Raw genomic sequence first — 24,566 nt, 5'->3', positions numbered from 1 at the left:
CCATGTCTGGGAACGTCTGCGGCATTGGCCAGGCATTGGCCGACATGACACATACACAAAGGGAGGTGGCCGAGTCCCAGAGGGAGATGGAGCAGTCACTGGCTGATGTGACACAGACCCAGAAGGTGATAGCACAGTCGCAGCGTGATGTGCTGCAGTTCCAGATGGAGATGGTCCACTCCCTGTGCTCCATGGCCACGGGCGTGTGGTCCCTGGACAAGACCAGAGCGGGCCTCCAGGACCGGCAGCGCCAGGTGGCAGGGGAGCCTCAGGGGCTAGCTCCCCTCTCATCCCCGTCTCATGGAGTAGCCTGGGGGCCATCGGGCACCCCAAAGGAGGAGGAGGTCATTGGTCATGGGATGGTGACACCCGCAGTCTGCAGCCCCTCAGAATCTCCACTTTCCCCCTGCCCCCGCGCCCCCACTTTCCCCCGGTACCTCTGGTGGCCAGCGGGAAGAGCAGGGCAGCACCATGTCACCGGAGAGAACTGCAGCTGGGCCCACCCAGACCCAGTCACCCCAGAAGACACCAGCAAACAGGGATCCAGGTCACAGGGCAAGAATCACAGCAGGCCGCCTCCACTCCTGCTGTACCACCTAGGCGTAGCATTAGGGCCCATAAGGCCAGAAAAGTAGATGCCAGTTAACTTGGCACGGGTGCAGAGTACAGTTTAGTTATAGGGGCTAGGGCACAAAACTGTATATATTTGTTCACAATAAACACATTCTTACCACTGTTACAACCTGCCTCGGTGATCCGTCTGATGGTCGCAGGGGTAGGCCAGACTCAGCTGACCGGCGGCGTGGGGGGAATGGTGCAGAACCTGTGGATGGCCCGTGCTACCCCTCTCCTCCTCCTGTTGGGCAGCTGACTCTCCAGCCATACGGCCGGCGTCACTGTGCTGAACCAGGGGCCGAGGTGGGTGGTCAGTGGGCGCACAGAAAGATGGCCGGAGGAATAGTGGTCCATGTTTGGGCACCGCCCCTGTCCCGTCGGGGGTCATGCCAGCTACTCAGCCTGATCCCCTCCTGTACCCTGCTCCCCCAGCCTTGGCAGGGCCCGCCACCCCAACCAGCATGGCCAGCATCGCTCCTCTCCCTGTCCTACCTTCTCCCGCTCTCTCTCTGCAGCCACGACACCGGTTTCACGCAGAGAAGGTCTTTGATTGGGTGGAGTGAGAATAAGTATGGGAGATCCTGGGGCGGTTTGTGTAGGGGTTTATGGACAGGATCCGGTTGTTCTACCAGGCACCGGTGGCGAGTGTGCGGACGAATCAGGTGAGACCGGACTATTTCAGGTTACACCGGGGGACGAGGCAGTGATGTCCACTTCCCCCAGTGTTTGCCTTGGTTATGAAAATTAATGAAATGAAAATCGCTTATTGTCACAAGTAGGCTTAAATGACGTTACTGTGAAAAGCCCCTAGTCGCCACATTCCGGCGCCTGTTCGGGGAGGCTGTTACGGGAATTGAACCGTGCTGCTGGTCTGCCTTGGTCTGCATTCAAAGCCAGCGATTTAGCCCTGTGCTAAACAGCCCCTAAGGTTATACAAAATCAATTTGACTAAAGAACAAGATTAGTTATCTGCTTAATAGGCAACGGTCCTAGGTTCTCAGAAAGGAACATAAACAGTGGGAAATGGGAAATTAGCAGAGGAAACTCAGTGACCAGTTCTGCTTTCAATGTTGTATATTGTGGCAGGATCTTTCAATGTGTTGAAGCACCAAGGTTATATAGCCATTGCAAATGGCACGAAGAACGTCAAGGGTCTGGCGGGGGGTGGAGCACAGGGTCTCGCTTTACGCAGACGATTTACTTTTGTTCGTATTGGGCCCACTGGGGGGGATTGGAGGGATTATGGGGATATTAGAGGAATTTGGTCGATTCTCGGAATACAAATTGAATATGGGCAAGAGCACGGTAGCACAAGTGATTAGCACTGTGGCTTCACAGCGCCAGGGTCCCAGGTTCGATTCCCCGCTGGGTCACTGTCTGTGCGGAGTTTGCACGTTCTCCCCGTGTGTGCGTGGGTTTCCTCCGGGTGCTCCGGTTTCCTCCCACAGTCCAAAGACGTGCAGGTTAGGTGGATTGGCCATGCTAAATTACCCGTAGTGTCCATAAGGGTTGGGAGGGGTTATTGGGTTGCGGGGATAAGGTGGAAGTGAGGGATTAATGTGGGTCGGTGCAGACTCGATGGGCCGAATGGCCTCCTTCTGCACTGTATGTTCTATGTAATCTATGTAAAGAGTGAGATATTTGCGATCCAGGCGAGGGGGCAGGAAAAGAGATTGGGTGAGATGCCGTTCAAGGTGGTGGGAGGTAGCTTTCGATATTTGGGTACCCAGGTGACGCGGGAGTGAGAGCAGTTGCATGAACTGAATTTGGGTCGGTTGGTAGAACAGATGAGGGGGGACTTTCGGAGGTGGGATGTGCTACCACTGTCATTGGCGGGGCGGGTTCAGACAGTTAAAATGACAGTCCTCCTGAGGTTTTTGTTTGTTTTCTAGAGCCTTCTAATTTTTATCCCCAAGGTGTTCTTTAAAAAAGTGAATGCAATGATCTTGGGATCTGTTTGGGCGGGTAAAACCCTGCAAGTGAAGGTGGTGCTGCTGGAGCGGGGCGTGGGGTTGGGGGCTGGCTCTTCCGAATTTCATTAATTATTACTGGGCTGCGAATATTGCGATGGTCAGCAAGTGGGTAGTGGGGGAGGGGTCAGTGTGGGAGCGGGTGGAGACGGCCTCATGTAAGGAAACAAATTTGGGGGCACTGTTAATAACACCTCTGACTTTCTCACCGGCTCAGTACTCCACACGCCCAGTCGTCGTGGCAGCCCTGAGGATGTGGGGACAGTGGAGGCAGCACATGAGGTTGGAGGGGGCGTCTCTGTGGGTACCGATATGTGATAACCAACGGTTTGCACCGGGGGCACTGGATGGGGAGATTTCGGAGGTGGCAGCAGGCGGGGATCGAGACTTTTGGGGATTTGTTTGTTGATGTGGATGAGGGTTTCCCGAGCTTGGAGGAGTTGTTTGAGTTGCCAGGTGGGAATGGGCTCCGGATTTGCAAGTGAGGGATTTTGTGCGGATGCAGGTTTCAACATTCCCACACCTGCCACACCGGGGACTGCAAGATAAGGTGGTGAAGAGAACAGGAGTAGGAGAGGGAAGGTCTCAGAGGTCTAAAAGTAACTGGTGGATTGAGAGGGAGCCCCAATAGGGGAGGTGAAGAGAAAGTGGGGAGAGCAGCTTGGGGTGGGGGATTATGGGAGGAGGCCCTGGGGCGAATCAACGCACCCTCGTCATGCGCCAGGCTCAGCCTGATACAATTTAAGGTGGTCAACAGAGCACAGGACTGTTTTGTCTCTTTCTTATTTTTTCTTTGTTAAGGGAGAACGGGAGGGGGGGCAAGGGTTATGCTGGATTTTAAAAAGGGGGGAGATAGGAGGGAAAGTGCATAATTAGGGTTAGATATCTTATTACATTGTTGGTGGTTTGTTATGGCTCTTTGAGTCTTCATGTCTTTGTAAATATTTGAAAATACCCTCAATAAATTATCTTTAAATAAAATGTTTTTTTCTCCAAAATTAGCAAAATTTCCTTAGATGCAGAGAAATCTTTTGACCGGGTGGAATGGAATTATTTATTTTATACACAGCAGACATTGAGATTGGATGGGGAGTATGTTAATGGATATAGGTGCTTTATCAAAGTCCACTGGCGGCAGTACTTACGAATGGTATAGTCTGACAATTTTTCCACCAACAAGGAATGCCGCTTCTCCCAGTTATTATTTGTAATAGCTATCGAGTCCCTAGCGAAAACAATTAGACAGGAAGCTTCGATTTTTGGGCGACATTATGGAGGGAAGCTCACGATATACCCGGATGAAGTGTTGCTGATTGTAATTAAGCCAGACATTTCTGTTCCCACCATTATTGATGTGGTATTACAAAATCAATTTCACAAAGTCTGAGGTATGCCAGTGGGTTGGCTTAGAGGGAGACGACGCCCTTTATTAATTTTCCATTTGGGTGGTCCCCTTCAGGGATTATTTATTTGGGCATTGCGGTTACCCCCCTCCAAACATTTGTATGGGGCAAACATCTGCCAGTCAATTGTGTCCATTTGGTGGGGCCTGCTCCGTTGGTCCTCCTTGCCGATATAGTGGTTGGGCAAGATCACGTTGATTAAGATGAATGCGTTGCTTACGTTATTGTATCCTTTACAGATGCTGCCAACCTTGTTGTCTGCTAGGGTCATAAAGTTTAAGAATCGATTGTGTTGGCATTCTCCTGTCTTTTTCTCTATTCATGTATGCAAAAGTGTTATACTGTACCAATTTTGAGAGTTTGTGTTATTTGTAAAAATTGAAAAACTCTAATAAAAATGTACATTAAAAAAAATACTGATTGGTCAACATGGTAACAGCTGCAATTGTTAATACCACTCCAAATGAAAAACAATTTTAATTTTTTTGAGTTTGTCTAACTGATTGTCTTCACCATAGATGTGAATGTTAGTGTATCTATCACTTACCTTGGTCTACGAAATGCAAGTCCATACTGTTGACAAGCCAGGCCCACAGTGGGTGTGTAAACAATGGGCATGAATCTTTCAATGTCTGAAGCCAGTACTCTGTAGAAGAGCTTTTCATTCCGGTCTTGAAGAGCAATTAGAAATATGTACCTTAAAATAATTTTTTAAAAGTATAAAGTAAGAAAATATAAATTTGTAGAAGTGAAGAAAGCAGTCAAAATATATTCCATTAGACAAGTTATAAAAGCAGCACACGAGTATATTTCGTACATATTTTGTACACATATTTTAAACCTGTACTTGCATTGAAATATGAACACTGAATTAGGACAGAAGTGTCCTCTTTTGCTATTGTTTTATACTTGTAATTACCAACTGAGGCTTTAAAAGGTTAAATATATTTACATTAGTGCACATCTTTCTAATTCAACTATCTATTTGAACTGACTGGCATTGTACATTTGAACAATACAATTTTAATGGAGACTCTGGGCCTGAAGTCTGCCCATATTTATGAGCAAGTCTATTGAATGGGAACTATAAAGATGAGTTTCATGCTGATGATCGGCCAAAGTTTACAGAAGGAGCAGTTAAATTCACCAATTAAAAATCAAACGTTCACTCCATGGCACGAATAATACAAATTCTTACTAAATAAAAACAGAAGGCAAGTTGCAAAGAGCATCCTTTAATAAATCATGACAATTCACGAAAGTTGCTACATTCAAAATCAGGGATACAACCGTAGAAGGGGCAGGCAGTCAATGCAGGAATCCCCTGTGACTGTCTCCCTCTCTAACAAGTATACCATTCTGGATACTATTGGGGTGGGGGACCTACCAGGGGAAAACAGCAGCAGCAACCAGAGCAGTGGCACCACGGCTAGCTTTGTTTTTAAGCAAGGAGGGTCAAAGCACAGAACAGCAATAGTTTTTGGGGACTCTACAGTCAGGGGTACAGATGGCGCTTCTGTGGATGTGAAAAAGACTCCAGGATGGTATATGTTGCCTCCTGGTGCCAGGGTCCAGAATGCCTGAAAGGGCAGGGGCCATTCTGAAGGGGGAGGGTGAATAGCTAGGGGTCGTGATACATATTGGTACTTACAACATAGGCAGGAAGAGTGACAAGGTCCTGCAGCAGGAGTTCAGGGAGTTAAGTAGAAAGATAAAAAAACAGAACCTCGAGGGTGGTAACCTTGGGATTACTCGCTATGCCACGTGCCAGTGAGGCTAGAAATAGGAAGATAGCACACGCGGCTAAACAGCTGGTGCAGAGAGGGAGGGTTTCAGATATCTAGACCATTGGGATCTCTTCCAGGGCAGGCATTATCTAGCGAATAGGATAAATAGGTTGGTCACAAGGACTTTAAACTAGCAAGTTGGGGGGAAGGGAAGGGTAAAGCTATGGACAGTATAATGGTTAATGGAGAGCAAGGCAGCAGGTTACGTGACAGGTTATTATGTAGAGATATGGGTTCAAAGACAAGGAAAATTAGGAGAAAGGGTAAGAGGAAAAATAATTTGCGAAAAGTTACTGATCAAGGTGTTAGGATTCATAACAAAGACATAGAAAACAGCATAAGTGTACTTTACCTGAATGCTCGTAGTATACAGAATAAGGTGAATGATTGATGGCGCAAATCATCGTGAATGACTATGATTTAGTGGCCATTACTGAAACATGGTTAAAAGATGGTCACGACTGGGAGTTAAATATCCAAGGGTATCAGACTATACAAAAGGATAGAATGGACGGTAAGGGCGGTGGTATAGCTTTGTTGTTTAAGAATGGCATCCGGGCAATAGTAAGGGATGATATTGGTGCTATGGAGGATAAGGTTGAATCAATTTGGGTGGAAATCAGGAATAGTAAGGCGAAAAGGTCACTGATAGGAGTAGTCTGTAGGCCACCAAATAGTAACAGGATGGTAGGGCAGGCAATAAGCAAAGAAATAACGGATGCATGTAGAAATAGTACAGCAGTTATCATGGGAGATTTTAATCTGCATGCCGATTGGTTTAACCAGGTTGGTAAGGGCAGCCTTGAGGAGGAGTTTATAGAATGTGTCCGGGATAATTTCCTGGAACAGTATGTAATGAAACCTACAAGGAAACAAGCGGTCCTAGATCTGGTCCTGTGTAATGAGGCAGGATTGATTAATGATCTCATAGTTCGGGATCCTCGTGGAAGGAGCGACCACAATATGGTGGAATTTAAAATACAGTTGGAGGATGACAAGGTAAAATCAAACACTAGTGTTTTTGCTTAAACAAAGGCGATTACAATGGGATGAGAGAAGAACTAGCTAAGGTAGACTGGGAGCAAAGACTTCATGGTGAAGCAGTTGAGGAACAGTGGAGAACCTTCCGAGCGATCTTTCACAGTGTTCAGGAAAGGTTCACACCGACAAAAAAGACGGTAGAAAGGGGAAAGATCGACCGTGGATATCTAAGGAGGTGAGGGAGAGTATCAAATTGAAGGAAAAAACATACAAAGTGGCAAATATTAGTGGGAGACTGGAGGACTGGAAAGTCTTTAGGGGACAACAGAAAGCTACTAAAAAAGCAATAAAGAAGAGTAATGTAGACTATGAAAGTAAACTGGCTCAGAACATAAAAGCAGATAGTAAAAGCTTTTACAAATATATAAGACAAAAAAGAGTGGCGAAGGTAAATATTGGTCCTTTGGAAGATGAGAAGGGAGATTTAATAATAGGAGACGGGGAAATGGCTGAGGAGCTGAACAGGTTTTTTGGGTCAGTCTTCACAGTGGAAGACACAAATAACATGCCAGTGACTGATGGAAATAAAGATATGATAGTTGAGGACCTTGAGATGATTGTAATCACTAAGGAGGCAGTATTGGGCAAGCTAATGAGTCTAAAGGTAGACAAGTCTCCTGGCCCTGATGGGATGCATCCCAGAGTGTTAAAAGAGATGGCTAGGGAAATTGTAAACGCACTAGTGATAATTTATCAAAATTCACTAGACTCTGGAGTAGTCCCAGAGGATTGGAAAGTAGCAAACGTGACACCACCGTTTAAAAAAGGTGAGCATAAAGCGGATAATTATAGACCGGTAAGCTTAACTTCGGTTGTGGGGAAAATGCTGGAATCTATCATTAAGGAGGAAATAGCGGGGTACCTGGAGGGAAATTGTCCCATTGGGCAGACGCAGCATGGGTTCACAAAGGGTAGGTCGTGTCTGACTAATTTGGTAGAATTTTTTGAGGACGTTACCAGTGCAGTAGATAACGGGGAGCCAATGGATGTGGTATATCTGGATTTCCAGAAAGCTTTTGACAAGGTGCCACACAAAAGGTTGCTGCATAAACTAAAGATGCATGGCATTGAGGGTAAAGTGGTAGCATGGGTAGAGGATTGGTTAACTAACAGAAAGCAGAGAGTGGGGATAAATGGGTGTTTCTCTAGTTGGCAACCTGTAACTAGTGGGGTCCCTCAAGGATCAGTGTTGGGCCCGCAGTTGTTCACAATTTACATAGATGATTTGGAGTTGGGGACCAAGTGCAATGTGGCAAAGTTTGCAGACGACACTAAGATGAGTGGTAAAGCAAAAAGTGCACAGGATACCGGAAGTCTGCAGAAGGATTTGGATAGGTTAGGTGAATGGGCTAGGGTCTGGCAGATGGAATTCAATGTTGCCAAGTGGGAGGCTATCCATTTTGGGAGGAATAACAGCAGAATGGATTATTATCTAAACGGTAAGATGTTAAAACATGCTGCTGTGCAGAGGGACCTGGGTGTGCTGGTGCACGAGTCGCAAAAAGTTGGTGTGCAGGTGCAACAGGTGATTAAGAAGGCTAATCGAGTTTTGTCTTTCATTGCTAGAGGGATGGAGTTCAAGACTAGGGAGGTTATGCTGCAATTGTATAAGGTGTTGGTGAGGCCACATCTGGAGTATTGTGTTCACTTTTGGTCTCCTTACCTGAGAAAGGACATATTGGCACTGGAGAGAGTACAGAGGAGATTCACAAGGTTGATCCCAGAGTTGAGGGGATTAGATTATGACGAGAGGTTGAGTAGACTGGGACTGTACTCATTGGAGTTTAGAAGGATGCGGGGGGATCTTATTTGAAACATATAAAATTATGAAGGGAATAGATAGGATAGATGTGGGCAGGTTGTTTCCACTGGTCGGGGAAAGCAGAACTAGGGGGCATAGCCTCAAAATAAGGGGAAGTAGATTTAGGACCGAGTTTAGGAGGAACTTCTTCACCCAAAGGGTTGTGAATCTCTGGAATTCCTTGCCCAGCGAAGTAGTTGAGGCTCCTTCTTTAAACGTTTTTAAGAAAAAGATAGATACCTTTCTAAAGAATAAAGGGATTCGGGGATATGGTGCACGGGCCGGAGAGTGGAGCTGAGTCCACAAAGATCAGCCATGATCTCATTGAATGGCGGAGCAAGCTCGAGGGGCCAGATGGCCTACTCCTGTTCTTAGTTCTTATGTTCTTATGATCTGTTGCATCTAAACTGGAGGGGCATAAATATCCTGGCTGCAAAATTTGCTAGTGGCACACGGGAGGGTTTAAACCAGTGTGTGTGTGTGTGTGTGTGTGTGTGTGTGTGGGGGGGGGGGGGGGGGGGGGGGGGGGGGGGGGGATGGAAAATAGGTCAGGTTATGCGAGAAGTATAACAAGACACATGAACTTAAGAGTTTGGATTAGTACTTGGTTGTCATAATAAAGACTTGGTTGAGGGAGGGCCAAGATTGGCAACTAAACGATCGAGGATTTAAACGTTTCAGGCAGGATAGAGGTGGATGTAAAAGGGATGGGGAGTTGCAATATCATAAGGAGAATATCACAGCTGTACTGCGAGACTACCCCTCAGGGCTCTTGCAGTGAGGCAATGTAGGTAGAGCTCAAGAATAGGAAGGGTGTCATCAGAATTTTGGGGGTTTACATAAGAACATGAGAACTAGGAGCAGGAGTAGACCATCTGGCCCTTTGAGCCTGCTCCGCCATTCAATGGGATCATTGCTGATCTTGTGTGGACTCAGCTCCACTTTCCCGCCCGAACACCATAACCCTTAATCCCTTTATTCTTCAAAACACTATCCATATTTACCTTGAAAACATTGAATGAAGGAGCCACAACTGCTTCACTGGGCAGGGAATTCCTGCATATACAACCCTTTGGGTGAAGAAGTTCCTCCTAAACTCAGTCCTAAATCTACTTCCCCTTATTTTGAGGCTATGCCCCCTAGTTCTGCTTTCACCCGCCAGTGGATACAACCTTCCCGCATCGATCCTATCTATTCCCTTCATAATTTTATATGTTTCTATTAGATCCCCTCCGCATCCTTCTAAATTCCAATGAGTACAGTCCCTGTCTACTCAATGTCTCCTCGTAATCCAACCCCCTCAATTCTGGAATTAACCTAGTGAATCTCCTCTGCCCACCCTCCAGCTCCAGTGCGTCCTTTCTCAGGTAAGGAGACCAAAACTGAACAGAATACTCCAGGTGTGGCCTCACTAACATCTTATACAGTTACAACATAATCTCCCTAGTCTTAAACTCCATCCCTCTAACAATGAAGGACAAAACTCCATTTGCCTTCTTAATCACCTGTTGCACCTGTAAACCAACTTTTTGCGACTTATGCACTAGGACACTCGGGTCCCTCTGCACAGCAGCATGTTTTAATATTTTATCATTTAAATAATAATCCCTTTTGCTGTTCATACTAAAATGGATAAACTCACATTTGTCAACATTGTATTCCATCTGCCAGACTCTAGCCCATTCACTCAAACTATCCAAATCCCTCTGCAGACTTCCAGTATCCTCTACACCTTTTGCTTTCCCACCCATCTTAGTGCCGTCTGCAAACTTGGAGACATTGCACTGGTCCCCAACTCCAAATTATCTATGTAAATTGTGAACAATTGTGGGCCCAACACTGATCCCTGAGGGACACCACTAGCTACTGATTGCCAGCCAGAGAAACACCCATCAATCTCCACTCTTTGCTTTCTATTAATCCTCTATCCATGCTGCTACTTTACACCATGCATCTTTATCTTATGCAGCAACCTTTTCTGTAGGACTAGTCGAAAGCTTTCTGGAAATCAAGATATACCACATCCATTGGCTCCCCATTGTCTACCGCACTGGTAATGTCCTCAAAGAATTCCACTAAATTAGTTAGGCAAGATCTGCCCTTTATGAACCCATGCTGCGTCTGTCCAATGGAACAATTTCCATCCAGATGCCTCGCTATTTCTTCCCTGATGATCGATTTCAACATCTACTGAAGTTAAGCTAACTGGCCTATAATTGCCCACTTTCTGCTTTCCTCCTTTTTTAAACAGTGGTGTCACGTTTGCTAATTTCCAATCCGCCGAGAGTCTAGTGAATTTTGGTAAATTATCAAGAGTGCATTTGCAATTTCCCTAGCCATCTCTTTTAGTGCCCTGGGATGCATTCCGTCAGGGCCATTAGCTTTCCCATCACTACCTCCTTTGTGATAACAATCGTCTCAAGGTTCTTACCTGTCATAGCCTCATTTCCATCAATCACTGGCATGTTATTTGTGTCTTCCACGGTGAAGACCGACCCAAAAAACCTGTTCAGTTCCACAGCCATTTCCTCATCTCCCATTATTAAATCTCCCTTCTCATCCTCTAAAGGACCAATATTTAACTTAGCCAGTCTTTTTTGTTTTATATATTTGTACAAACTTTTACTGTCTGTTTTTATATTCTGAGCAAGTTTACTCTCATAATCTATCTTACTCTTCTTTATAGCTTTTTTAGCAACTTTCTGTTGCCCCCTAAAGATTTCTCAATCCTCTAGTCTCCCACTAATTTTTGCCACTTTGTATGCTTTTTCCTTCAATTTGATACTCGCCCTTATTTTCTTAAGATATCCACGGTCGATTTTCCCTCTTTCTGCCGTCTTGTCTTTTTGTTGGTATAAACTTTTGCTGAGCCCTGTGAAAAATCGCTTGGAAGGTTCTCCACTGTCCAACTGTTTCACCATAAAGTCTTTGCTCCCAGTCTACCTTAGCCAGCTCTTCTCTCATCCCATTGTAATCTCCTTTGTTTAAGCAGAAAACACTAGTGTTTTATTTTAACTTCGCATCCTCAGTCTGTATTTTAAATTCCACTATATTGTCATCACTCCTTCCGAGAGGATCTCTAACTATGAGATCACGAATCAATCCGGTCTCATTGCACAGGACCAGATCTAGGATCGCTTGTTCCCTCGTAGGTTCCATTGCATACTGTTCGAGGAAACTATCACGGATACATTCTATAAACTCCTCCTCAAGGCTGCCTTGACCGACCTGGTTAAACCAATTGACATGTATATTAAAATTCCCCATGATAACTGCTGTACCATTTCTACATGCATCAGTTATTTCTTTGTTTATTGCCCGCCCCACCTTAATGTTACTATTTGGTGACCTATAGATTACTCCTATCAGTGACCTTTTCACCTTACTATTCTTGATTTCCACCCAAATGGATTCAACGTTATCCTCCATAGGCCCGATGTCATCCCTCACTACTGCCCAGATGCCACCCTTAAATAACAGAGCTACACCACCTTCCTTACCATCCATTCTGACTCTCTGAATAGTTTGATACCTTTGGATATTTAACTCCCAGTCGTGACCATCCTTTATCCATGGTTCAGTAATGGCCACTAAATCATAGTCATTCGCGATGATTTGCGCCATCAAATCATTTACCTTATTCTGAATACTATGTGCATTCAGGTAAAGTACCCTTATGTTGGCTTATTTATAGCTCCGTTTTGAATCTTAACACCTCTATCAGTAACCTCTCCCAAGTTATTTTTCCTTTTAACTTTTCTCCTAATTTTCCATTCACCCCATCTATTATGACATTTCTATTCTGACTAGCTCGTGGCACTGGTAGCAATCCTGGGATTACCAACTTTGAGGTCCTACTTTTTAGTTCAACTCCTAACTCCCTGAATTTAACTTGCAGGGCCTCATCCCGTTTTTAACCTATATCGTTGGTGCCTATGTGCACCACGACAGCTGGCTGTTCACCCTCCCCCCTCCCCCAGCCCCCCCACCCCCAGAATGTCCTGCAGCCGCTCCGCATCATCCTTGACCCTTGCACCAGGGAGGCAACATACCATCCTGGAGTTTCAATTGCGTCCGCAGAACTGCCTCTATTCCCCTTACGATTGAGTCCCCTATCACTATAGCCCTGCCATTCTTCTTCCTCCTCTCCTGTGCAGCAGAGCCAGCCACAGTGCGATGAACCTGGCTGCTGCAGGCTTCCCCTGGTGAGCCATCTCCCTCAACAGTATCCAAAATGGTACATCTGTTTTGGAGGGAGATGTCCGCAGGGGACATCTGCACTGCCTTCCTACTCTTGCTGTCTTTTGGTCACGCATTTTCTATCTCCCCAGTAATTTTCACCTGCGGTGTGACCAACGTGCTATCCACGACGTCCTCAGCATCGCAGATGCGCCAAAGTGATTCCATCCGCAGCTTCAGAGCTGTCAAGCCGTCTAATAGGAGCTACAGCTGAACACACTTCTTGCATGCAAAGGAGCCAGGGTCAGTTTACTACAGACCTCCCAACATCTCGCGGGAGATAGAGCAGCAATGTTGACAGATTTTGTAAAGGTTTTAAAAGGTTGTTGTGGGGGGGCAATTTTAACTTCCCCTATATTAACTGGGACTCACTTAGTGCTAGGGACTTTGATGCACCAGAGTTTGGAAGGAGCATCCAGGAGGGCTTCTTGAAACAATATGTAGATAGTCCAATTAGGGAAGGGGCTATACTAGACCTGGTATAGGGGAATAAGCTCACCCAGGTGGTCATTTTCAGTGGAGGAGCATTTTGGGAACAGTGACCATAATTCAGTAAGTTTTAAGGTACTGTTAGATAAAGATAAGAGTAGCCCTCGGGTGAAGGTGCTAAATTCGGGGCAGGCTAATTATAACAATATTCAGCAGGAACTGAAGAATCTAGATTGGGGGCAGATGTTTGAGGGTAAATCAATAGCTGGCATGTTGGAGGCTTTCAAATGTTAGTTGATAGGAATTCAATACTTGCATGTTCCTGTGAGGAAGAAGGATAAGTATGGCAAGTTTCGGAAACCTAGAATAACAAGGGATATTGTGAACCTAGTCCAAAAGCAAAATGAAGCATTTGTAAGGGCTAGAAGGCTGGGAACAGACAAAGTCCATTAGGAATACAAGGAAAGTAGAAAGGAACTGAAGCAAGGAGTCAGGAGGGCGAATAGGGGTCATAAAAAGTAATTGGCAAACAGGATCAAGGAAAGTCCCAAGGCTTTTATACATATATAAAGAACAAGAGGGGAGGCAAGGAAAGGGTTGACCCACTCAAGGACAGGAGAGGGAATCTATGCATGGAGGCAGAAGAATGGGTGAGGTACTAAATGAGTACTTTGCATCAATCTTCACCAAAGAGGACTTGGTGGATGATGAGTCTGGGAAAGGGTGTAGATCGTCTGGGTCACATTGAGATCAAAAGGGAGGTGGTGTTGGGCGTCTTGAAAAACATTAGATAAGTCCCCAGGGCCCGATGGGATCTACCCCATAATACTGAGGGAGGCAAAGAGGAAATTGCTGGGCCTTGACAGAAATCTTTGTCACCTCACAGGCTACAAGGTCCCAGAGGACTGGAAAATAGCTAATGTTCTTCTTTTGTTTAAGAAGGGTAGCGAGGATAATCCAGGAAATTACGGGCCAGTGAGCCGTACATCAGTGGTAGGGAATTTATTGGAGAGGATTCTTCAAGACAGGATTTACTCACATTTGGAAGCACGTGGACCTATTAGCGAGTGGCATCATGGTTTTGTGAAGGGGAGGTCATGTCTCACTCACTTGACTGAGTTTTTTGAGAAAGTGACAAAGGTGATTGATGAATGTAGGGCAGTGGATGTTGTCTCCATGGACTTCAGCAAGGTCTTTCACAAGGTCCCTCATTGCAGAATAGTACAGAAGGTGAAGTCATACGGGATCAGAGGTGAGCTGGCAAGATGGATATAGAACTGGCTCGGTCATAAAAGACAGAGGGTAGCAGTGGAAGAGCGCTTTTCCAAATGGAGGGCTGTGACTCGTGGTGTTCCGCAGGGATCAGTGCTGGGATCTTTGCTGTTTGTAGTATATACAAATGATTTGGAGGAAAATGTAACTGGTCTGATTAGTAAGTTTGCAGACGACAAAGGCTGGTCGAATTGCAGATAGTGTTGAGGATTGTCAGAGTATACAGCAGGATATAGATCGATTGGAGACTTAGGCGGAGAGATGGCAGATAAAGTTTAATCTGTACAAATGTGAGGTAATGCATTTTGTAATGTCAAATACAGGTGGGAAATATACAGTAAATGACAGAACCCTTAAGAGAATTGACAGGGAGAAGGATCTAGGTGCACAGGTCCATGGGTCACTGAAAGTGGCAACGCAGGTGGAGAAGATAGTCAAGAAGGCATACAGCATGTTTCCTATTATTGGCAGGGACACAGAGTATAAAAATTGGCAAGTCATGCTGTAACTGTACAGAACCTTAGTTAGGCCATATGGTGTTCAATTCTGGTCGCCACACTACCAGAAGGATGTCAAGGTATTGGAGAGGGTTACAGAAAAGGTTTAACAGCATGTTGCCTGGTATGGAGGGCATTAGCTACAAGGAGAGGCTAGATAAACTCAGTTTGTTCTTACTGGAACAACGGAGATTGAGGGCAACCTGATAAAAGTCGACAAAATTACAAGGATCATGGACAGAATGGATAGAAGCTTTTTCCCAGGGTGGAAGTGTCAATTACTAGGAGACAGAAGTGGCAATGTTTAGAGGAGAGGTGCGAGAGAAGTCTTTTTTTTTTAAAACAGAGGATAGTGGGTGCCTGGAACTCGCTGCCGGAGGTGGTGGAGGAAGCAGGCACGATAGTGACATTTAAGGGGCATCTTGACAAGGTAGCACAGTGGTTAGCACTGTTGCTTTACAGCACCAGGGTCCCGGGTTCAATTCCCATTTGGGTCACTGCCTGTGAGGAGTCTGTGTGGGTTTCTGCCAGGTATCCTGGTTCCTCCCACAAGTCCCGAAAGACGTGCTGTTAGGTGAATTGGACATTCTGAATTCTCCCTCTGTATACCCGAACAGGCGCTGGAGTGTGGAGATGAGGCGATTTTCACAGGAACTTCATTGCGGTGTTAATGTAAGCCTACTTGTGACAATAATAAATAAAGACAAATACGTGAATAGGATGGGAATAGAGGGATACAGACCCCAGAAATGTAGAAGGTTTTGGGTTAGATGGGCAGCATGGTCAGCGCAGACTTGGAGGGCTGATGGGCCTGTTCCTGTGCTGTACTTTTCTTTGTTCAACAAGAATTTTTTGACTGCATAAGAGTTTACAACATCATGAGATACTCCTGAATAGTTTCATAAGGTATAAATTATTCTGAATACAGACATTCATAAGCGATATCTAATGATATTTAAGGGCAGCATGGTGGTGCAGTGGCTAGCACTGCTGCCTCATGACGACAAGGTCCCAGGTTCGATCCTGTCCCTGGGTCACTGTGCATGTGGAGTTTGCACATTCTTCCCGTGCTTGCATGGGTTTCACCCCCATAACCCAAAGATGTGCAGGGAAGGTGGATTGGCTATGCTAAATTGCCCCTTAATTGAAAAAATGAATTGGGTACTCTTAAATTTATTTTTAAAAATCTAAACATATTTAAATGAACTGTGCACACTTTGCCATATCCCAATCTGTTCAAGCCATAAAGGTGAGGCACAGGCTAGTAAAGTTCAATGTTCAATCCCTAATTCACAGTGAAACAGTCCACATGTCAATTGGAATGAGACATTGAACAGACATTCCATTCGATTGTTATAGAGATCCCTTGTCTGTAATAAATGTTTATGTGGATATCGGGCAAGGATATCCCTAACCAGTTATGAAGTCTAGCTTTATCCCCTACCACTAGCCAAATGAATGGAGCGCGCAATATTGGAAATGAAATAATGGGTTCCTGCCCATCTTGAATAATGCTCTTGACTGACAATAAAATTGTTTGAGTATTATTTCTGTAGGTTGCCGAGAGTATTTATCTGAAGCCAGTAGACAGGAAGTGAATAAGCAAAGAATGTAGAAAATAATCATTTTGTACAGGAACATTTCTTCCCAACAGAAATGTATCAAACAACTTTTAGTTACATTTTTGTCTCCATTCTATTGTGCTCAAAATAATGTGGTGCCAGGGATGTAAATCTGAAACTGGGTCCGCCATTTGAGCAATGATTGCATGCCCCCAAACACTTTTGAGGATAAGCACAAAAGCTGGAAATTAATTTGTTTTCTTGGGATATAATGGAATCGCATGAAAAATATCTAAACAATAAAAACTTGAAATGCCAAGTATTTCACCACTGACCAATATTTTCCTTCTTCTTGGATTTTATGAGCAAAAGATTTCATTCAGAGTTTCTCTGGAAGCTGGTGAAGATCTTTAATCTCCAATGGATTATCACGCCTGTGACAGTATACGTGCACCAAGAGATTGAATATCCATTTCATTTTTGTTTTATTATTCTTGAAACCAAATTAAACACTTTTTTAAAAAGATACCATTCCTTTTGTCAAATGATATTCCTGCACCATCACCAAGGTAGTCCTTCTACCTTCACGGCATTGCCTGACTCTACCCGTCAACTGCTGCTAAAATCCTTATTCACATCGGTGTTACCTCTAGACTTGACTATTCCAATACACTCTTAACTAGACTTCCCTCTTCCCCTCTGTAGATTTATACTCATCCAAACTCTGGAATCAGTGTTATATCTTGCATTAAGTCAGGTTCACCAGCCACCTTGTTTAATTGTTCTGCAGTACATCCCAGTTAAGCAACACCTCAATAATAAAATTACCTTCCTAGTTTTTAAATTCCTCCATGGCCCCATGCCTTCCTCTGTATTCTCCTCCAGCCCAACAACCCCACATTATCTGCAGTCATCAAACTTGCCTCCAGCGCACTCCCAATTTAAAAAATAAATTCACCGTTGGAATCCAGGCCTTATTATCTCTGGGTTGTTACCCACACCACGTGCTAGCGAGACGAGGAATAGGGAGAGAGAGCAGTTGAACACGTGGCTACAGGGATGGTGCTGGAGAGAGCGTTTCAGATTCCTGGATAATTATGGCTCATTCTGGGGTAGGTGGGACCTCTACAAACAGGATGGTCTACACCTTGACCAGAAGGGTACCAATATCCTGGGGGGGAAATTTGCTAATGCTCTTCGGGAGGGTTTAACCTAGATCAGCAGGGGATTGGGAACCTGAATTGTAGCTCCAGTATACAGGAGGTTGAGAGCAGTGAGGTCATGAGTAAGGTTTCAAAGTTGGAGGAGTGTACCGGCAGGCAGGAAGGTGGTTTAAAGTGTGTCTACTTCAATGCCAGGAGCTTCCGGAATGAGGTGGGTGAACTTGCGGCACGGGTTGGTACCTGGGACTCCGATGTTGTGGCCATCTCGGAGACATGGATAGAGCAGGGACAGGAATGGTTGTTGCAGGTGCCGGGGTTTAGATATTTCAGTAAGCTCAGGGAAGGTGGTAAAAGAGGGGGAGGGATGGCAGTTAGTCAAGGACAGTATTACGGTGGCAGAAAGAACGTTTAATGAGGACTCGTCTACTGAGGTAATATGGGCTGAGGTTAGAAACAGGAAAGGTGAGGTCACCCTGTTAGGGGTTTTCTAAAGGCCTCCGAAAAGTTCCAGAGAGGATTGCAAAGATGATTCTGGATAGGAGCGAAAGTAACAGGGTAGTTGTTATGGGGGACTTTAACTTTCCAAATATTGACTGGAAACGCTATAGTTCAAGTACTTTAGATGGGTCCGTTTTTTATCCAATGTGTGCAGGAGGGTTTCCTGACACAGTATGTAGATCGACCAATGAGAGGCGAGGCCATATTGGATTTGGTACTGGGTAATGAACCAGGACAGGTGTTAGATTTGGAGGTAGGTGATCACTTTGGTGATAGTGACCACAATTCGATTAAGTTTACTTTAGTGATGGAAAGGGATAGGTATATACCGCAGGGCAAGAGTTATATCTGGGGGAAAGGCAATTATGATGTGACGAGGCAAGACTTGGGATGCATCGGATGGAGAGGAAAACTGCAGGCGATGGGCACAATGGAAATGTGGAGCTTGTTCAAGGAACAGCTACTGCGTGTCCTTGATAAGTATGTACCTGTCAGGCAGGGAGGAAGTAGTTGAGCGAGGGAACCGTGGTTTACTAAAGCAGTTGAAACACTTGTCGAGAGGAAGGAGGAGGCTTATGTAAAGATGAGACGTGAAGGTTCAGTTAGGGCGCTTGAGAGTTACAAGTTAGCTAAGAAGGACCTAAAGAGAGAGCTAAGAAGAGCCAGCAGGGGACATGAGAAGTTTTTGGCAGGTAGGATCAAGGATAACCCTAAAGCTTTCTATAGATATGTCAGGAATAAAAGAATGACTAGGGTAAGAGTAGGGCCAGTCAAGGACAGTAGTGGGAAGTTGTGCGTGGAGTCCGAGGAGATAGGAGAGTTGCTGAATGAATATTTTTCGTCAGTATTCACACAGGAAAAGGATAATGTTGGCGAGGAGAATACGGAGATGCAGACTACTAGACTAGACGGGCTTGAGGTTCATAAGGAGGAGGTGTGAGCAATTCTGGAAAGTGTGAAAATAGATAGGTCCCCTGGGCCGGATGGGATTTATCCTAGGATTCTATGGGAAACTAGGGAGGAGTTTGCTGAGCCTTTGGCCTTGATCTTTAAGTCATCCTTGTCTCCAGGAATAGTGCCAGAAGACTGGAGGATAGCAAATGTTGTCCCCTTGTTCAAGAAGGGGAGTAGAGACAACCCCGGTAACTATAGACCAGTGAGCTTTACGTCTGTTGTGGGTAAAGTCTTGGAAAGGTTTATAAGAGATAGGATGTATAATCATCTGGAAAGGAATAATTTGATTACAGATAGTCAACACGGTTTTGTGAAGGGTAGGCCGTGCCTCACAAACCTTATTGAGTTCTTTGAGAAGGTGACCAAACAGGTGGATGAGGGTAAAGCAGTTGATGTGGTGTATATGGATTTCAGTAAAGCGTCTGATAAGGTTCCCCACGGTAGGCTATTGCAGAAAATACGGAGGCATGGGATTCAGGGTGAATTAGCAGTTTGGATCAGAAATTGGCTAGCTGGAAGAAGATAAAGGGTGGTGGTTGATGGGAAATGTTCAGACTGGAGTCCAGTTACTAGTGGTGTACCACAAGGATGTGTTTTGGGGCCACTGCTGTTTGTCATTTTTATAAATGACCTGGAGGACAGCATAGAAGGATGGGTGAGTAAATTTGCAGATGACATTAAAGTCAGTGGACTTGTGGACAGTGCGGAAGGATGTTACAGGTTACAGAGGGACATAGATAAGCTGCAGAGCTGGGCTGACAGGTGGCAAATGGAGTTTAATGCAGAAAAGTGTGGGACATTCATTTTGGAAGGAATAACAGGAAGACAGACTACTGGGCTAGTGGTAAGATTCTTGGCAGTGTGGATGAGCAGAGAGATCTCGGTGTCCATGTATATAGATCCCTGAAAGTTGCCACCCAGGTTGAGAGGGTTGTTAAAAAGGCATACGGTGTGTTCGCTTTTATTGGTAGAGGGATTGAGTTTCGGAAACATGAGGTCATGTTGCAGCTGTACAAAACTCTGGTGCGGCCGCATTTGGAGTATTGAGTGTAATTCTGGTCGCCGCATTATAGGAAGGATGTGGAAGCATTGGAAAGAGTGCAGAGGAGATTTTTCAGAATGTTGCCTGGTATGGAGGGAAGATCTTATGAGGGAAGGCTGAGGGACTTGAGGCTGTTTTCGTTAGAGAGAAGAAGGTTAAGAGGTGACTTAATTGAGGCATACAACATGATCAGAGGGTTAGATAGGGTGGACAGTGAGAGCCTTTTTCCTCAAAATGTGATGTCTAGCACGAGGGGACATAGCTTTAAATTGAGGGGAAATAGATATAAGACAGATGTCAGAGGTAGGTTCTTTACTCAGAGAGTAGTAAGGGCGTGGAATGCCCTGCCTGCAACAGTAGTGGACTCGCCAACATTAAGGGCACTCAAATGGTCATTGGATAGACACATGGACGATAAGGGAATAGTGTAGATGGGCTTTAGAGTGGTTTCACAGGTCGGCGCAATATCGAGGGCCGAAGGGACTGTACTGTGCTGTAATGTTCTATGTTCTAACAACCAATCCATACATTTACCTCAGTGAGAGCTCACACATTCGAGACACTGATGCTGCATGCAAACCAACACTTTACTTTGCTCTTTCAACTCACTTGATATTCGACACAACATCAACTGTGCTTGAATGCACTTGGCATTGCCCTATTATGTATTTTCTTTTATTTCCTTTTCTTTTCATGTACTTAATGATCTGTTGAGCTGCTCGCAGAAAAATACTTTTCACTATACCTTGGTACACGTGGCAATAAACAAATCCAATCCAATCCATTGGTGTGATTATTTAACTATGTCAAGACAAAGGATGAGGAAAACCGAAGCTGAAAGCCACACACAACAGTTGTCACAAATACAGACATGTTGAAGGATTTCTCCTTCCTTTTGAGGCATAAACCACCACCTTTTTCAAATAGTCTCAGATCCCTAAACTCGGTTGTCTGCAATGCACCATTCGAATTAATCTGTGCAGTGGTTGTAGGTTTACAAGAACGGGTATAATTTGTACCCACAAATCATTGAAACATTTTAAAATCAACAGCAGCATCACGGAACTCTTCCATCCCAGTTAGAAAACGCCTCTTACAAGTGCTTTCAAAAACAACAATCTTCTCAAACAAAGTGAGTGCAAAATTGTAATTTCAGGCATGTCTGTCAAAGCAGCAGCAGCACACGGGAATGGTAAAGAATTGCATGAACCAACGTTGTGCGGGCTAACAATTTAAAGTCATGTCATCTTGATCTCTGTGCAAGATGCAAGAGAAGAAGGTAAATCTTGTGGGTGCACACACTCCAGACGGAACTTTTAAAACGCAGCTACTTCCATAGTTCCTCACCCTTTTCCTGTGTGATATCCAGTAGGTGCAATTAGTTTCACAGCATCTGCATTCACTGGTGCATCATTTTTGTTAACCAGGAGAAAAACTTAGTTGCAGCATGAATATTTCTGTTCTTTCAGCTAGTGCAGCATTTGCCCTTCAAAGTTTCTCACTGCTTTATGCAGACATTCGAAGATCTGTATTTAGCAATGAAATTCAGCCCATGGCAGACACTTTCTAAATCCAATTACATCACATTGGACTTGTTTTACCTAATGCTATGAACATCTGGAGGGAAAAGTGGAACTTAAATCTCTCAGTACATCTGATTAAGTCTTTGAAAATGTTCATTCAGTCAAAAGAAAACTTCCACTTCAATCTTCTCATCAGGACTTTCATTAACAATTAAGTCGGACTTCCGGTGGCGCCCTCGAGGAAGCAGGTCGCAGGTCGGATCGCTCCCGCCCACGATGGGCAAACGGACCTGTTTTGCAGGATTTCTTCGGGACCTGGCGGCCTGAATCGGTGGAGGAGACAAAAAGAAGAGGTTTTCCTCCCGGGGTATGGACAGTCGGACCAGAAGTGGTCGAGTGGAGCGGTGAAGTTTGAAGCAGGAGCTGCGGGGACCTCTCACCGGGCAGCGAAGCATGGTGGCCAGCAGGGAACAGGGAGCGGAAGCTCACTGGCCAAGGGAGCAGCAGATGGCGTTTTTCCGGAGCTGCTTCGCCGACTTGAAGAGGGACACGTTGGACCCGATGAGGGCGGTGATGGATCGAATGGTCGAGGCGCAGGCGGTCCAAGAGAAGGCGCTCAGGGAGGTCGAGGTGAAGCTCTCCACCCAGGCAGACACAGTAACGGAGCTGGAGCACGAGGTAGAGGAGCTGAATGCCCGTCAGAGGAGGATGCAGGAGCAGCTTGAAGAGCTGGGGAACAGAGCCAGGAGGCAGAACCTGAGGATCGTGGGCCTCACCAAGGGCTGAGAGGGATCGGATGCGGGCGCATACGTGATGGGTATGCTCGAGGCGCTGATGGGACCGGCGGCCTTCCCTCGACCCCTGGAGTTGGATGGGGCGCATAGAGCCCCCGCAAGGAAGCCCAGGACGGGTGACCGACCGAGGCCCTTGGTGGTTCGCTTTCACCTGCTTGCCGACAGGGATCGGGTGCTGTGATGGGCCAAGGCGAAGAGGAGCAACAGATGGGAGAACTGCGAGGTGCGCATCTACCAGGACTTGGGAGCGGAGATGGCCAAGAGGCGTGCAGGATTCATCAAGGTAAAGGCAGCCCTCTTCAAAAAACAGGTGAGATTTGGAATGCTGTATCCTGCGAAGCTTTGAGTGATGTTTGAGAAACTTCATTAGTACTGTAAGAGGGACTGGGAAAAAGCAGTCAGTGCAGGGATCCCCTGCGGTCGTTCCCCTGAGAAACAAGTATACCGCCTTGGATACTTGTGGGGGGGGGGGGACTTACCAGGGGTAAGCCATGGGGTATGGGCCTCTGGCACGGAGTCTGTCCCTGTTGCTCAGAAGGGAAGGGGGGAGAGGAGCAGAGCATTAGTAATTGGGGACTCTATAGTCAGGGGCACAGATAGGAGATTTTGTGGGAGCGTGAGAGACTCACGTTTGGTATGTTGCCTCCCAGGTGCAAGGGTACGTGATGTCTCGGATCGTGTTTTCCGGGTCCTTAGGGGGGGAGGGGGAACAGCCCCAAGTCGTGGTCCACATTGGTACTAACGACATAGGTAGGAAAGGGGACAAGGATGTCAGGCAGGCTTTCAGGGAGCTAGGATGGAAGCTCAGAACTAGAACAAACAGAGTTATCTCTGGGTTGTTGCCCGTGCCACGTGATAGTGAGATGAGGAATAGGGAGAGAGAGCATTTAAACACGTGGCTACAGGGATGGTGCAGGCGGGAGGGATTCAGATTTCTGGATAACTGGGGCTCTTTCTGGGGAAGGTGGGACCTCTACAGACAGGATGGTCTACATCTGAACCCGAGGGGCACAAATATCCTGGGGGGGAGATTTGTTGGTGCTCTTTGGGGGGGGTTTAAACTAATGCAGCAGGGGCATGGGAACCTGGATTGTAGTTTTAGGGTAAGGGAGAATGAGAGTATAGAGGTCAGGAGCACAGATTTGACGTCGCAGGAGGGGGCCAGTGTTCAGGTAGGTGGTTTGAAGTGTGTCTACTTCAATGCCAGGAGTATACGAAACAAGGTAGGGGAACTGGCAGCATGGGTTGGTACCTGGGACTTCGATGTTGTGGCCATTTCGGAGACATGGATAGAGCAGGGACAGGAATGGATGTTGCAGGTTCCGGGGTTTAGGTGTTTTAGTAAGCTCAGAGAAGGAGGCAAAAGAGGGGGAGGTGTGGCGCTGCTAGTCAAGAGCAGTATTACAGTGGCGGAGAGGATGCTAGATGGGGACTCTTCTTCCGAGGTAGTATGGGCTGAAGTTAGAAACAGGAAAGGAGAGGTCACCCTGTTGGGAGTTTTTTTATAGGCCTCCTAATAGTTCTAGGGATGTAGAGGAAAGGATGGCGAAGATGATTCTGGATAAGAGCGAAAGTAACAGGGTAGTTATTATGGGAGACTTTAACTTTCCAAATATTGACTGGAAAAGATATAGTTCGAGTACAATAGATGGGTAGTTTTTTGTACAGTGTGTGCAGGAGGGTTTCCTGAAACAATATGTTGACGGCCAACAAGAGGCGAGGCCACGTTGGATTTGGTTTTGGGTAATGAACCAGGCCAGGTGTTGGATTTGGAGGTAGGAGAGCACTTTGGGGACAGTGACCACAATTCGGTGACGTTTACGTTAATGATGGAAAGGGATAAGTATACACCGCAGGGCAAGAGTTATAGCTGGGGGAAGGGCAATTATGATGCCATTAGATGTGACTTGGGGGGGATAAGGTGGAGAAGTAGGCTGCAAGTGTTGGGCACACTGGATATAAGTGGGGCTTGTTCA

At 45.8% G+C, this 24,566-nt stretch overlaps 1 protein-coding gene across 4 annotated transcripts in view; it reads right to left on the bottom strand.

Annotated features, from left to right (window-relative positions):
* LOC140410879 (NADP-dependent malic enzyme-like) overlaps positions 1-24,566 on the bottom strand; it is a 955,016-nt gene that overhangs the window by 625,638 nt on the left and 304,812 nt on the right. For 3 of the 4 annotated variants that reach the window (XM_072499644.1, XM_072499640.1, XM_072499642.1), the window contains exon 3: positions 4,536-4,685. The exons of the other annotated variant lie outside the window; for it this stretch is intronic. In XM_072499644.1, coding sequence (XP_072355745.1) covers positions 4,536-4,685 — 150 coding nt within the window. The remainder of the gene's footprint in view (positions 1-4,535; positions 4,686-24,566) is intronic. 4 annotated transcript variants of the gene reach the window in all.

This window comes from Scyliorhinus torazame, chromosome 4 (assembly GCF_047496885.1).
Source record: "Scyliorhinus torazame isolate Kashiwa2021f chromosome 4, sScyTor2.1, whole genome shotgun sequence".
Lineage (NCBI taxonomy): Eukaryota > Metazoa > Chordata > Chondrichthyes > Carcharhiniformes > Scyliorhinidae > Scyliorhinus > Scyliorhinus torazame.
This window is presented reverse-complemented; position numbering and strand designations above follow the sequence as displayed.